The 14,940-nt window shown below is 32.3% G+C and overlaps 1 protein-coding gene across 2 annotated transcripts; it reads right to left on the bottom strand.

The window, feature by feature from the left end:
• Nucleotides 1–680: 680 nt before the first annotated feature.
• LOC114393336 (chorismate mutase 2-like) lies at nucleotides 681–3,998 on the bottom strand. Of its 2 annotated transcripts, none has more exons than XM_028354634.1 (6): nucleotides 3,804–3,998; nucleotides 3,170–3,578; nucleotides 2,280–2,366; nucleotides 2,036–2,179; nucleotides 1,434–1,526; nucleotides 681–1,274 (listed from the first exon to the last, which is right to left on the bottom strand). In XM_028354634.1, the coding sequence occupies exons 2-6, from the start codon at nucleotides 3,461–3,463 to the stop codon at nucleotides 1,041–1,043; spliced, it is 852 nt and encodes a 283-aa protein (XP_028210435.1). In that variant the 5' UTR covers nucleotides 3,464–3,578; nucleotides 3,804–3,998; the 3' UTR covers nucleotides 681–1,040. The 2 variants fall into 2 exon arrangements, with proteins under 2 accessions (XP_028210435.1, XP_028210434.1); XM_028354633.1 differs by having other exon boundaries at nucleotides 3,170–3,398; nucleotides 3,804–3,996.
• Between the last annotated feature and the right edge of the window lie 10,942 nt (nucleotides 3,999–14,940).

Genomic DNA, 14,940 nt, shown 5'->3' with positions numbered 1-14,940 from the left:
TAAAAAAATGTTCACACCTTTTCCATTTCCTCTAATAATTATACTTTTGTTTTTGGTAAACAATGCATGTGCTTCTTGGCGCTCCTCGGCTCAAGATGTTGTGCATCGTGATAAGCATAAGTCGTCTTTGATTCTCATTATGGATAAGTTGTCTTTATCAAATGAACGATCTCATTACATTATCATAGAGAGGAAAGAGCATTAAATGATAGATAGAGTAAAAGCATCATGGATGACATTATTGCAGAAGTTATGTTTGTCAAAATTCATTAGCGATTAATAGTGTTTGACGTATTTACACGTTCAAGAGAGAAGTAAGAGTATCAGATGAATGTGAGGAAAAGGCAATTCATCATAGAGTTAGGATGCAAGTCAATAATAGCCAAAAGTTAAAGAGTGGGCAGTCCAATTATGCAGAATGATTTCCGCCAAAATTGAGGGAAAAAGATGTTTGGTTTTATTACTCAAACGTGTGGGTATAAAATTGTACTGAAGTTATGACCACTTCAAAAAATTACACAGGCTTTTAAAAAAAGTCACAATTTTATTGAAGATCTAATAATTAATGTTTTTTTCTTAAATTCTTATGTGTGTGTGCGTGTGATTTTTATTTTATTTTATATAATGGTGGTGATATTAACCAATAGTTAGAGATAATTTTTTATTAAGAAGACACCAAGTGAAACCACTATCAAAGGCTTAGATTTGAGGATTTGGCTAGCATGGGAGAACAAGGCATGTTTCCCATCATGGGAAAGGAATCTAATCCCTTGATAAACTAGGCCAGGAAAAGGGCTGAGATTCTAGTTCGAAAATGTGTTTTCTCACGACACATGTTGAAGTTCATGATCTAATCCTTTTTTTTTCTTCTAATAAAGCCGATGAAGATAAAAGTAACAATCTAAAGCTACAATTTAATATTTTTTAATCAACAGCTCCATGAAGTTGGCAATAAAGGATCACTTAAGAGCTTAATCATTTGAACAACAACATCATATTCACTTCCATTCTTGTAAATTTCTAACTGCATTATAATGCCTTCAGTCTAGACGCCGCAATAGGTACTCAACCTGAACCTCCTTGGTAAAGGGTATCACCCAATTTTTGTACAAGCTAGAAGCCACTGATGGATCAAACTTATGGTTTTCCTCATCATCGTCCTCATTGTCAAGACTCACTTCCTGCCCAAACACTGCGGCCTTCTTTTCAACCCTCTTCCTCACCGTCTCTTCAACGCTTGTAAATGTCAACAATTTCATCAATCCTTCTTTATCCTGCAAAAACCAAGGGTGTATATTTTAAATAAAAACCAAAGCAGCATGAAAAACAAAAAGATTGTATGTAATATAACACTTATGAAGTGACCATATGATAGAAGTCATGGAACTAAATGAGCCATGCCAACACTTAGCGATCTACACCAATAAATATACCTTAGCTCGAATTAAAGGCTCGTAGTCTTGAGGAGCATCCCTGAATTTCACCTCAGCTACAAACTTTCCATAGTGAATCCTTCTAGAGATGGCCTGCAAATATTTTATAGAATGATCAGTCAGGATCAATACTAGTTTAGGAGACTAGCAAAATCTTGAGTTGGACTAAGGCCCTGTTTGGATAAACTTGCCTATAAGTAATTCTAAGTTAAAATCAACTTGTGTATATATAATAACTTTTATAGAAGGTCTTTCATCTAATTTCTCCAAAAACTGATTGGTGTATAATTGTGTGTTTGCGTATGCCTTTCTAACTCATATATCTTCCTGTTTTAACATCCATCGCAGCAAAAGACGCAGAAGCTACTCTTTGTAGCTTCTGTCCACCAATAACAAATGTGTTATCAAACAACTGGAGAAAGAAGTTTGATTCATTTTATTTTTCATTTTCTTCTCGTATAAATACTTAATGAAAAATTTATCCAAACACAGACTAAAATACATTCACAAAATTATAGTCGACCAAAGTTAAACTGTAAGATTGCTATACATAAATTCATCCATGGACATACTCGTAAAAGAACATCCAGAGAATATCTTACCTGCAATAATGAAAGATCATTAGCTGCAGTTTGTGCATAGTTTCCATCATCACCCGAAGTAGCAAGCAATGGAAGTAACTCTTGGAAATACATTTTCCAGATGGACTTGTTAATGTTAATTGAAGCAGCTCCAGGATGCAAAAACTGAAGAAGGAGTTAAGTTAATAGAGAAATCCTTTTATCTTCTAAGTTTCATGAACTACGGAAATTGGAAAATGGCACCAGTACCACATTAGTGAATTACCTGTTTGAAGGAGTAAGATGGTACAATTGATGGTGGTAAATTTTCTGGGAAGAAGGCGTTTTCTTCAGGGTTTTTGTATCTTCCAGCCTGTAATTTACCGTATTATTTTAGGCTTAACATTCTTTCAAATGCAAATAACAGAATACACAGCAAATAAGAATCACTCATGGTAACTATCAGAGATTCAGTACACTTATGATGGTAATAACAGAAGCAAAAAATTATGAACTAGACCTTGAAAAAACTCTAGAAAGGTTCCATTTTGTTAAAAAGAGCAGTACAAGTGCATCATCACATCATCAAAGATGCCCATCATATTCAGCACCAAAGATAAGAGCAGAACTGATTGTGGATTTTGCATTGACAATTTGACATAGAAAATCAACTTATCCCTCCATCCTCCTCTTTCTTTCAAGGAAGGAGAAAAAAATAGCAAATTAAAATTAGGACCCCAAAATTGATAATCTTTTTTTTTTTTTAATCCTTAGGAATCAAAGACAAGTATCAGGGGATTTACAGCACCTCATGCGCCCGCTCAACCAACTGAACTAAACCCCTTGTCCCAAAAGTGATAATGTAATTAACTGCAATGCTTTGTTAGAGAATGTTGGTGTGCTAAGTTGAGTATTCAATCCACTGTATGATGCAAGGTTGTTGGTTCCTATAAAACTTATCACCAAGCATATTTTAATGACATTCTTTTAACATCCATTTGCACACCTACTATCTTAAGAATCTGCCAAATTCATTGAAAGCAAAGCACATGCCATCCATTCAGATGCACATTCAATGTCACAACACCATTATAATGACAATCTGACATCCCAACACAAAACAAGACAAGAAATCAAAACAAGCAAAGAATAGGGTAAATTAATAACAGACAGTACCTTAGCTTGAATGGCCTCTGTATTCTTAACAACAAATTCTACCAATGAGCCACAAAAACCCTGGATTTGAGCATACTCTTCATCATAGGTGTGAGGATTGCTAGGGAACTTGGCTCTCTCAATGAGACCATAAATGATGGTATCCTCTTGCCTAACCAAATCCTCCCTCACTGAAGCTAGCGTGTACACATTCCCAGAATCAGGACTTTGTTCTGCTGCTTTGGCCATTCTGCATCTCATGGCACAAATCATCAACACAAGAACCACCACCAATGGAAATCGAATCATCATCATGCTATCAACCCAAGTGGTTGAAATTGAAATTGCAGCACAATTGCAGCACCCAAAAAAAGATCACACTAGGATTTTGATTCTGATTCTGACTATTATGATATGAATGATGATGGTGCTGATGACATTATTATATAACACAAGGAGATTATCAATATAAGTAATAATAAATTGTTCAAGTCAAATTCAGCGCCACCCATTTAATCATATGATTCAAAATTTCATATTATATAGTGTAGCAATATGAGATAGATAATGTCTATGTACATGTTTGACATCCCCAAACTGAAAAGAGATTGTGCATTAAAGACAAAGTCAAATGAAGGAAAAAGAGAAAACGTACCTTGAAATTAAGGTGCACGCAATTTGAAGCCTTGAACTGAAATGCGGTTTGTGGGGGGTTGGATTGCTTTTAATTGGAGACTTATTTTTGTTGTTTATAAAGAAGGGACTATATAGATATACACACATAAATGAAATGAAAGAAGAAGAGAAAGGGTTAATAAATTGACACAAAACTTAGTGGGGGGAAAGTGGGAAGTGCTATTGCATTGCGTGGATTGGTGCAGACTTATGGGGTAGGTAGTTGTTGCCATGGCCTAAGACAAACGTGTGGGTCCCACACTCATGTTTCCTTCTTAACTCTTAAGAAATTTCGGCATTTATCTTGGACCCACTAACCAAGCCATCTGCTTTTTTATTGGCTTCATTGAAGGGTATTTCTAGAACTCTAAAAATTGGACTGGTAGTTAAAATTGAATGGTTTTTAAAGTGTTGGGTAGTTAAAATTGAATGGATTTTAATATGTTGACTTCTTTTGTAAGTGTATATAGACTTTTAAAAATGGTTTGTGTTTGATATATTTTAAGGTAAAAAGTGTTTGGAGAACTTGTGAGAGATAGGAGTAAGCATATTTGGTTTTAAGTTGACAAAGAATTTATAATTAATTATGAATTTAAATTGAAATAATTTTAAATATTTTTTATTTTAGATTCAAAGTTTTATTTTAAATTTTACTTCTAATTTGATTTTATAATAAAAATATTTAAATATAAATCATATCATTTCCAAATCAATTCAATATCTAAACACGCATTATATTTCAAACAACATTATTTTTAAAAGTAGATACCTATAAAAACTAAAAAAATTATTTCAAGAAAAATTCATATAATGTGCTTTTGTTATAGAATTTAATTTGTATACATTATACTTATATAGTAATTGAAAGTTAAGTGAAAGATTTTTTTTATTGATGGATAATGTAAGAAAAATTACATGGACAATATTTCAAAACTAAACCCCTTGTTATATCTGAGACTAATGAAGTAAACTTTGTCTAAGGATACAACTTACTTCCATTGCGATTTTTGGGATATGCTAATTTTTTTTAATGATATATAATTTATTAATAGAGCAAGAAATTATAAATTAATTATTAACAGTATATTTCGTATTCCAAATTCAAACTTAGTGATGTGCACCTGTCATACAAAAAGAAAAAGAAAGTCAACAAAACATTAAAAATTTAGTTAAATGAGCATACACCATAATTTTTTTTTATAAATGAACATATACCATTAAAAAGAAAGAAAGTCAACATTTTTTTTAATAAATAAGACAGATATATTACTCCATTTTTTTTCAAGAAATATATATTACTCCAATTATGAAAGAAAAAGAAACATCACTCCAATTAAATATATACTATTAATCTGCCTTTTCCTTTTTTTTTATATATACAAAATCTACCTTTTCCTTTTAACCAAGAAAAAGCATAATTTTAATTTTGTTATAAAAAACAGAGTCGTCCTTACACGCATGTAGGTGCATATATGCACAAGCATCCTCTCATATATATATATATATAGATAGATGTTCGAGCAACAACAACGCTAAGTTGTTTATTGAGTTGTTTAAGTGAGTTTTTTTTGTCTTGTATATACTAAACCACACTTAAGATTTTTTTATATACTTTTTTCATCTACAATAATGAATTGCTTAAATTGGTCCAATAGAAATTATTTATTGTTAAGAAAAACTACATATTGATGCTTAAATAAGTAACCTTCCTCAAAATAAGCAATGCCAACTCACTTGCTCCAATGTTAAACCTAGTTAAGCATTATTGCTTAACTTTAAGAAATTGAGATAAGCAATTCTATTGGAGTTGCTCTTAAATAGATCATCATAAATATGTTAAAATCAATGTGAATTGTCAAGAAAATATTTAAAAGAAAGTATGTATTTAAAAGAGTGTTCATATTATTTTTCAAAGATATGTTATAACACAGCTATGGAACAAAGAAGTAATAAAGTTTAAATTATTATGACATCAATTGAATCTTGGTCTGTACTCTTTCTTCTTCTTCTTTTTTAATCTTATGCAACAAAGTTAAGAGAATAAAAATAAAGAATTGAAAAAGAAGTATATTTACTATATAAAAAAATACAAAAGTTAAAAGTTACTAATTAATATTTATTCTTATGTAACAAAAATATTTAATACTGTATATTTAATAATTCTTTTTTATATGTAAAAATCAAGACGATATCAAATAATTTATAACACTCAAGAGTATTCAATGAAATAGATATTTGATGATTCTTATTCAATGTATAGAAAAAATTGATAATCTTCATATTCTAAAGACTCATTCACATTGTTCATTGATATTTAAATACTACAATTTATTTATTAAATACTGTTATATGAATTCCCTTAACCAATTAAAGTTGTTGGCACTTGGCAGTTACTACTTTCTACTATTAGAAAGTCAATATGTCGACCCAGAAAGGAGGCCAATATTCCGTTCCCACCTTAGCCTTTGTTAATTTGTATTGTCATCACAGTTTGCATCATCTTTGTCTCACTTTACAATTCATAGAGACGTTGACATTAAAAAGTTGACAAAAATGTCATTACCATGGAAATCTCTTCAAGTTCAAGGAAACGTGTGAATTCTTGTTGATAATTTTATGGTTAATTTGCTACTTTGCTTAATTTGTGGTGCGCGAATCACGTAGTAACCAAATATGTAGCAGATAGATTAAGGTGCATATATAATAATTTATCAAATTTCGTGTATCATATAGTTGCCTTTTGCTTGTTATCAATTGATCATGTTATGTGTGCACTCAACTGAAAGTATTTCTGCATTATATTGTCTTTTTTTTTTTGTTGATTGTTGGCATTAAAAGAAAAAAAAAAACAAAATAAGATTTCTTGTTGATTAGTTTGGTATGCCTTTTCTCAGACGTTATTCTCTTTCCTTTCTTATTATTTTAAAGAGTTTTCAATATACTTTTGTTAAAATCTAATTTAACTGCACTAATAATATAAAAAAATTATGTTATAATCTAATCACAACCTGTTTAAGTTCATTGAGTTTTATAATGATTTTTTAAAGTCATTTTAATAATGATCTCTGATTAACAGTGTAAAAACATTTAAAGAGCGGATGCTAATGAAAATTATTATTATTATTATTATTTATTAAAAAAAGGGATCGTCGTTAATCTTTTGCCCTTTTGTTTTCCCTTTGCTTGTCGTGGATACCTTTTTTTTTCTTATCTCTTCGTAATAATTTATACCCCATTTTCCTTGATATGCATGCAAGCTGTTGCTTTCATATATCATCTTCGTATATAAGCAAAAAGATGAATACTAGCAAATTGAGGTCATGCAACTTAATTAAACAATATTGACAATTATAAAAATAATCAACATATTGAGAAAGGTATTAATGTATCATGAATTGTAAAATTTATATAACCATCATTTATTTTATCTAATAGTAAAAAATACACGTAATGAAATGTTTTTTTTTTACAGCAAACAAGTAATGAAATGTTGGTGACGGATTATAAGTTTATAACAATAGCTTAAAACTGGGTGATAATGAAAACAATATACTATTGATCACCTCAAAAAACAATTGTTGAAGTTGGAGCCGGAAGAAAGAAAGAAAGTCATCGAAAAAAACAAATTCGCCACCAGCAACTGCGCAAGACAACAATGGTTTATGATTGTGGTCTCGTGGATGTAAGAAAGAGGAAGACGAAAGGGGAAAGCAAAGTAGGGAGAAAGAAGAAATGGGTGCAATAGGAAAAAGAAAAAGAAAAGATAAAAGATAATTATTGATTGTCAATCTAAAAAATAAAAATCTAACTGTCTAAATATCTTTTTCCAATGTGGAAGACATGAAAAATAATCGCGTTGGATATTAGTATAGAGCAATAAAAGAAGAGAAAGAAATAAAGAAAAGAGAGAAAAGACACAAAACGTGGTTTAGCACATACACAATGTATGTGCCTACGTCTACGGTTATACTAAGAGAACTTTTTTATTACTTGCACACATAAAAACTTACAAGGTGTCTCTATATATAATACTAATGAGACACAATTTTTTATAAACCAAGTTATATGGGACTAAGACCACACAAGTTTTACAGACCAAGCGATGTGGGACAAAGGAACTAAGACCACAAACTTTAACAATTCTCCCACTTGGGGTCTAAGTTTCAAACTCTAGCAGCTCCTTGTAAGCAATGAGTTCATCGACTCTTTACCTAGTGTAGCGCCTTCGTCTTCAATTATCCTTGAAGGTCAACTGAGGCAATGCAAAACCTCAGTTTGTCAGTTGTAACAGCTTTAGTCAACATATCTGTTGGATTCTTTGATCCTAAGATCTTCAATAAAGATAAGTCTCCATCATTTATCAACTCCCTGATAAAATAGTATCTTAATTGAATATGCTTGCATCTAGAATGGAAGACTGGATTCTTAGCAAGACTTATAGCACTTTGACTGTCACTAAACATTGGAGCATTATCTTGTTCTTTTCCTAATTCATTGAGAAAATTCTTTAGCCAAATCATCTCCTTAGCTGCTTCTGAGATAGTTATGTACTCGGCTTTCGTGGTTGAGAGAGCAACTTTATCTTGAAGTTTAGACTTCCAACTCACAACAGTACCTCCCAAAGTAAAAATGTAGCCTGTGGTGTTTTTCTTGGTATCAAAATCTCCTCCCAAATCTGCATATGAAAATCCTTGTAAAGTGAGATTGCCTTTTCTGAAGCACAAACACATCTTTGAAGTACCCTTTAGATATCTGAGTATCCACTTTACGCCTTCCCAATGCTCCTTTGCTGGATTTGATAGGAACCTACTGACAACTCCTACTGCATGTGCTATGTCAGGTCTGGTACACACCATAGCATACATCAAACTCCCAACTGCTGATGCATATGGTACTCTTGACATGTAACATTTTTCTTCATCTGTCTACAAAGATTGCTTCTTTGAAAACTTCAAATGAGATCCCAAAGGGGTATTCTTGGTCTTAGAATCTTTAAGGTAAAACCTGTCAAGCAACTTGGGTATATATTTCTCCTGAGACAACTTCAAAATTCCTTCTGATCTGTTTCTAAGAATTCTCATACCAAGGATTTGTTTAGCTGGACCAAGATCCTTCATTTCAAATTTTTCTGCCAACTGCTACTTCAACCTGTTAATTTCTGTCATACTAGATCCTGCAATCAACATGTCATCAACATACATGACAAGGATAACATAACTATTAGTATATTTCTTAACATAGCAACAATGGTCCATGTCACATCTGTTGAATCCTGAGTTGCTCATAAACTCATTAAACTTCTTGTACCACTGCCTCAGTGCTTGTTTCAAGCCATATAAACTTTTGTGAAGCTTGCACACAAGATTCTCCTTGCCTGGCACTTCAAAACCTTCTGGTTGGGTCATATAGATGTCTTCCTTTAAATCCCCATGCAAGAATGCAGTTTTAACATCTAACTGCTCCAAGTGAAGATTCTCTGCAGCTACTATACTCAGAATAACTCTGATGGTAGTCATCTTTACAAATGGAGAGAGGATCTCTGTGAAATCAATTTCTTGTTTCTACTGAAACCCTTTCACCACAAGTCTCGCCTTTTATCTTCTTCTACCGTCAGATTCTTCCTTTAGCCTATAGACCCACCTATTCTATAACGCTTTCTTTCCTTCTGACAATTTAGTTAAAGACCACGTCTTATTCTTCTGAAGGAATGTCATCTCATCTTTCATCGCTAGCTCCCACTCAATAGTGTCATTCCCCTGCGTAGCCTCACTAAAACATTCTAGCTCACTGTTAACTCGTTGGCAAGTGTACCAAATTTGTCACAAGTAGTAAAGTACTCGGAAGTCCGAGTGTCGAATCCACAGGGATTTTGTGTTGTACTTATCTTGGATACTTTTCAATTTATAAGGAATTAAAAGAAAAAGTAGAAGGCAATAATAGTAAATTATAAATAGAAAGCAAAAGAATTAAAAGCAGAATAATTAAAGAGAGAATTCAATGGAATGCGAATGTTAGGACCTAGCATGCCTTGTTTGCCTAGGATGTATGAGTTTATGATTTTTCTTTATCAATTTAGGTGATTCTATTCTACCCACATCTGTTCATTTACTTGCCCCCGATTCCTCACGATGACAAGCCTATTTTATTCATTTATCTCCCAAATTCCTTTGTAAAGACTCAACAAATAAAATGCATGAAGTATGAATTCTAGATGTTTGCAAGAATGCATGGGCATAAAATTATCATTCTATTCCTAGGAATGACTTTCTTATGAAATCCTTTCTTTTTGTTTTGTTAGAAGTTACCATCTTCCGAGTGTCTAACCCCTAAAACTAATGCATGCATACATTCTTTAAATCTTGTTTAGAAGTTACCCTCTCCCGAGTGTCTAACCCCTAAAAGAATATAAAGATGAATAATGCAAGATAAAAGCAGAAAAGATAATATAATAGAAAAACCTGGAAAATAATCCTGTTGCATTGATAAATATGAAGTACATCATACATCTCTTTGGCTTTTTAGGCCTACCAGACCCTAACTAGGAGTTTAGCCACTCATGGCCATTGAGGGCTTTACAATGAGAAGGGGGTGAAAGAAAGATGATAAAAAGAAGGAAGAGAGTAAAAATTCTCAGGCTTTGAGTAGTAGTGAGAGTGCTCTGAGACTTGGTGTTTTTCTCCTTGGCCTGACTCTCTATTTATAGTTGATGAAGTGGACTTGGGCTTGATTCAAAAAAATCTTCCTTATCTATCTTTTTGATATCTTTTGGATCTTGTAAATCTTATCTTTCCTATATCTGCAAGTCATAGATAAGAAAAATATCAATTCATATCTTTTAAGTCAAAATTAACTACTAAATAAATATCTTTAAAGAAATTTTCAAATTAGCTCATATTTAGCAGTTATCAATATCTTTTAGATCTTGTAATCTTATCTTTTTATATCTGCAAGCCATAAATAATAAAAGTATCAATTCTTATCATTTAAGAAAAAAATAACTGCTAAATAAATATTTTTAAAGATATTTTCAATATATTTTTATTATGAAATAACTCATATTTAGCAGTTATCACTCACCAGCATCAGTTAACAACAAATAATGCAATGAAGGGGAATACCTATCTGGTGGTACTGAAATTCTGCTAGATTTTCTTGGAGGAGTTGATGGTTTTGGTTCTGACTCAACCTCTACGTCTGTACTCTGGTTTCTGTTGGCTATATCACTTTCTGAAATTTCTTTAAGTATTGCTTTCTCAGAAATTTCTGACAGTTTACCTGCACATGTAGATTTTGTAGAAAATTTGTCCTTATAAAATAATTTCTCATTAAAGGTAACATTTATGCTTTTGATAACTTTCTTGGTTTGGTCATCCCAAAACCTGTAGCCATACATGTCAGATCTATAACCAATAAAATAACACTTCCTCGCCTTCGAATCCAATTTATCTCTACTATTAGAGTCTGTCAGTATATATGAAACATAACCAAAAATTCTCAAATGTGAAAGTTTTACCTCCTTTCCAAACCTTACTTCTTCGGGCAACTGATAATTCAAAGGAACTGATGGTCCTCTATTGATGAGATATGCTGCTGTGTTTATTGCTTCTGCTCAGAATGCTTTAGGCAAGTCAGATTGGATCTGCATACACCTCGCTCTCTCGTTCAAGGTTCTATTCATCCTTTTTGCAACACCGTTTTGCTCAGGTGTTCCTGGTATTGTCTTGATCATTCTGATCCCATGTTCTGAACAGAAGTCTTTAAACTTCTGACTATCATACTCCCCGCCATTGTCAGATTTTAGACTTTTAACCTTTAGACCTGTCTAATTTTCAACTTATGTCAGATTTATTTTTAAAAAAATAAACCCATACCTTTTTGGTAAAGTCGTCGATAAAGGTGACATAATAGCGTGAGTTTCCAACATATTTCACTGGGGCTGGCCCCCAAACATTTGTGTGCACTAATTCTAGCTTTTCAACTTTAAGAGTCTTCCCTGCCCTTGAGAAGCTGACCTTTTTTTGCTTTCCAAGGATACAATGTTCACAAGCACCAACATCAACATGCTTGGGGCTTGATAGCTTACCCTTTGCCGCCATAAGCTTCATTCCTTTTTCACTCATGTGTCCAAGTCTTTGATGCCACATGGTTGAATTATTGACAACCTCAGTAACTGCTACCATATCCTCATCTGCAATCATGTAAAGAGATCCTTGCTTCTTTTCACGAGCCACAACGAGATTGCCTTTTGTTACCTTCCAAGCTCCATCTCCAAAACTGGTGTGATGTCCCTCATCATCCAACTGCCCTATAGATATTAAATTTCTCTTTAAGGCGAGAATATGTCTGACATTGTGCAATGTCCATAAGGATCCACTGGAGGTTTTGATGTTGATATCACCTTTTCCAACAATGTCAAGAGATTTTCTATCTGCAAGGTAAAATTTCCCAAATCTTCCAGAAATATAGTTAGACAATAAATCTTTAGAGGGAGTAATGTGGAACAACGCACCTGAGTCCATGATCCATGAATCAACAGGACTATCCAAACTGCAAATTAATGCATCATCAAGTTCATCAGTTGCTGCATTTGCGGATTCATCATCATCGCGCTTCTTGTTTTTGTGCGACTTGTTCGTCTTTGGTGCCTTGCACTGATTGCTAAAGTGACCTCTCTTGTCACAATTCTAGCAAGTAACATCACTTTGAAATTTTCTCTGACCTTTCCCTCTTGACTTTGATCTGCCTCAACCATTCTGACCCTTCTGGGTAGTCCTTCCCCTGCCTTCAGTATTCAATGCTGAATTGGAAACATGACTAGAAGATTCTCCTGAATCTCTCTTGCGAACATCTTCACTTAAGATCAAGTCACGGATGTCACTAAGCTTTAATGTGTTCTCCCTTGTAGAACTACTAACTGCAGTAACAGTTGCAGTCCAACTATCCGGTAGTGATGACAATAGAATCAATGCCTTCACCTCATCCTCAAATTTAATCTGCATTGATTCCAACTGGGCAAGAATAGTATTAAATTCATTAATATGATCAGTTACAGAGATACCTTCTCCCATCTTGAGGTTGAACAATCGGCGCATCAAGTATACTTTGTTGGCTTCCGACGACTTCTCATACATATCTGATAACATCTTCATTAAGCCTGCAGTAGTCTTCTCATTTACAATGTTGAACGTGACGTTCTTGGCTAATGTCAATCTGATCACGCCAAGAGCCTATTGATCCAGCAAGTTCCATTCTTCTTGCTTCATGTCGTATGGCTTAACCCCTGATAAGGGCTGATACAACTTCTTCTAATATAGATAATCCTCTATCTGCATCTTCCAAAAGCTGAAATCTCTGTCATCGAACTTCTCGATCTTCACCTTCCCCTCTTCTAATGCCATTGCTCCCACTGCCTCCTCTAAACTGAGAAGACTCCCATCCACTAATTCTTTTAAACTAAGGAAATCCCGTGGAGTAACCAAAAGCTCTTGATACAAGTTAAGCAATAAAAGAAGAGAAAGAAATAAATGGAAGAGAGAAAAGACACAAAGTTTAATGTGGTTCAACACACAATGTTTGTGCCTACGTCCACGACTACACTAGGAGAACTTTTTATTACTTGCACACATAAAAGCTTACAAGGTGTCTCTATATATAACACTAATGAGACACAAGTTTTTATAAACCAAGTGATGTGGGACTAAGGCCACAGATCAAGCGATGTGGGACAAAGGAACTAAGACCACAAACTCTAACAGGATATACTTTAGTGAAACAATGAGTTTAACTAAACAAATTTCAACTGCCCATTTGATTCAGGTTTTCTTACTCAAATTGAAGATTCTCTATTTATTTTTAATGGGAGAGGATCCAAATCTTAATTTTCATAATTTTTATTTCTTTGATCTTGATAACTTTTCTCAATCTCAATAAAGTTATATCATTATGATTTATATTGATAATCAAAATCTTATATGTATGCACAGGATATCTCTAAAGTTTCATAAATTATAATTAAAATAAATGTAAATTATAATTTTTTTATATATATCAAAATGCAAAATTTTCATTGTTTACAAAATTTTCTTAGGTCAATAATAGTCATGTACCATCAGCGTAATCTTTAATCGAGGACCAAAAAAGAGTGTCTCGCTAGCATTCCTCAAAGAGAATATACAAAAAAACAGAAATTGGTAGTCAAGATAAAAATGTATTTTAAAAAAAATCAAATGATACAAACAAAAAACATTACTAATATAAAAAAGGAAAAAATATCAGTAGTGCAAAAAGTACTTTTCGAACATCTTTGAGAACATTTACAAAAGCATTGTTTTTTTATATGTGGTGATATTTCTGTAAATAAAGTCAATGTTTTTATATCAATGGAACGATCTAAAAGCTCCTTTTCATATTGGTTATATATTAAACGGATGGATCTAGGGATGTATCAAAGGGGGATGAATTTATTTTTTGCACATTAATTTAAATATTTAAGTTTTAATAAATAATGAGTTTCATAAAAATATTTATTATTAATTTTGTGTAAAACTAGAAATATGATCCATTACTATAAAGAAAGGGCCAACTCAACTTTGAATGAAACCAAAGGAAATTTTTTTCTTTAAATGAAAGAGTTATATGTTAGGTCTTTTTTTTATATAAATATAAGTGATCTTTTTATTAAAATATGTGACATTTTTTGTTTTATAAAACTAATGATAATTTTTTTATTAATCTTTGGTTGTTTTATCCTTGGGATGACCTTGTAAGAAAATCAAGCAAATATAAATTTATTATTCTATTTTTTTATTATTAATATTTTGGTTAAATTAGTTTTTTAATCCTCTAATTTATTATTTATGTTCAATTTGATTCTCTAATTTTTAAAATTGATTCACTTTAGTCCTTTAATTGAAATAGTCTTATAATTAGAGACGGTAGAAGTAATTGTTAATAACAATAAACATGGTTGATTGTCTCGTGCCAATACTCCATTTGTTGTTATTTATAAGACCTAAGTTTGAAATAATGTTTGTTCTTTTTTATAAGACTCAATATATAATGTTTCTTAGATTAATTATTTTAGACTAGAAATACTTCTCATTAAAAGAAGAAAAGAA

The sequence above is a fragment of the Glycine soja genome, chromosome 17, assembly GCF_004193775.1.
Source record: "Glycine soja cultivar W05 chromosome 17, ASM419377v2, whole genome shotgun sequence".
Lineage (NCBI taxonomy): Eukaryota > Viridiplantae > Streptophyta > Magnoliopsida > Fabales > Fabaceae > Glycine > Glycine soja.
Note: the sequence above shows the minus strand (reverse complement) of the source record. Positions and strands in the feature narration are given on the sequence as shown.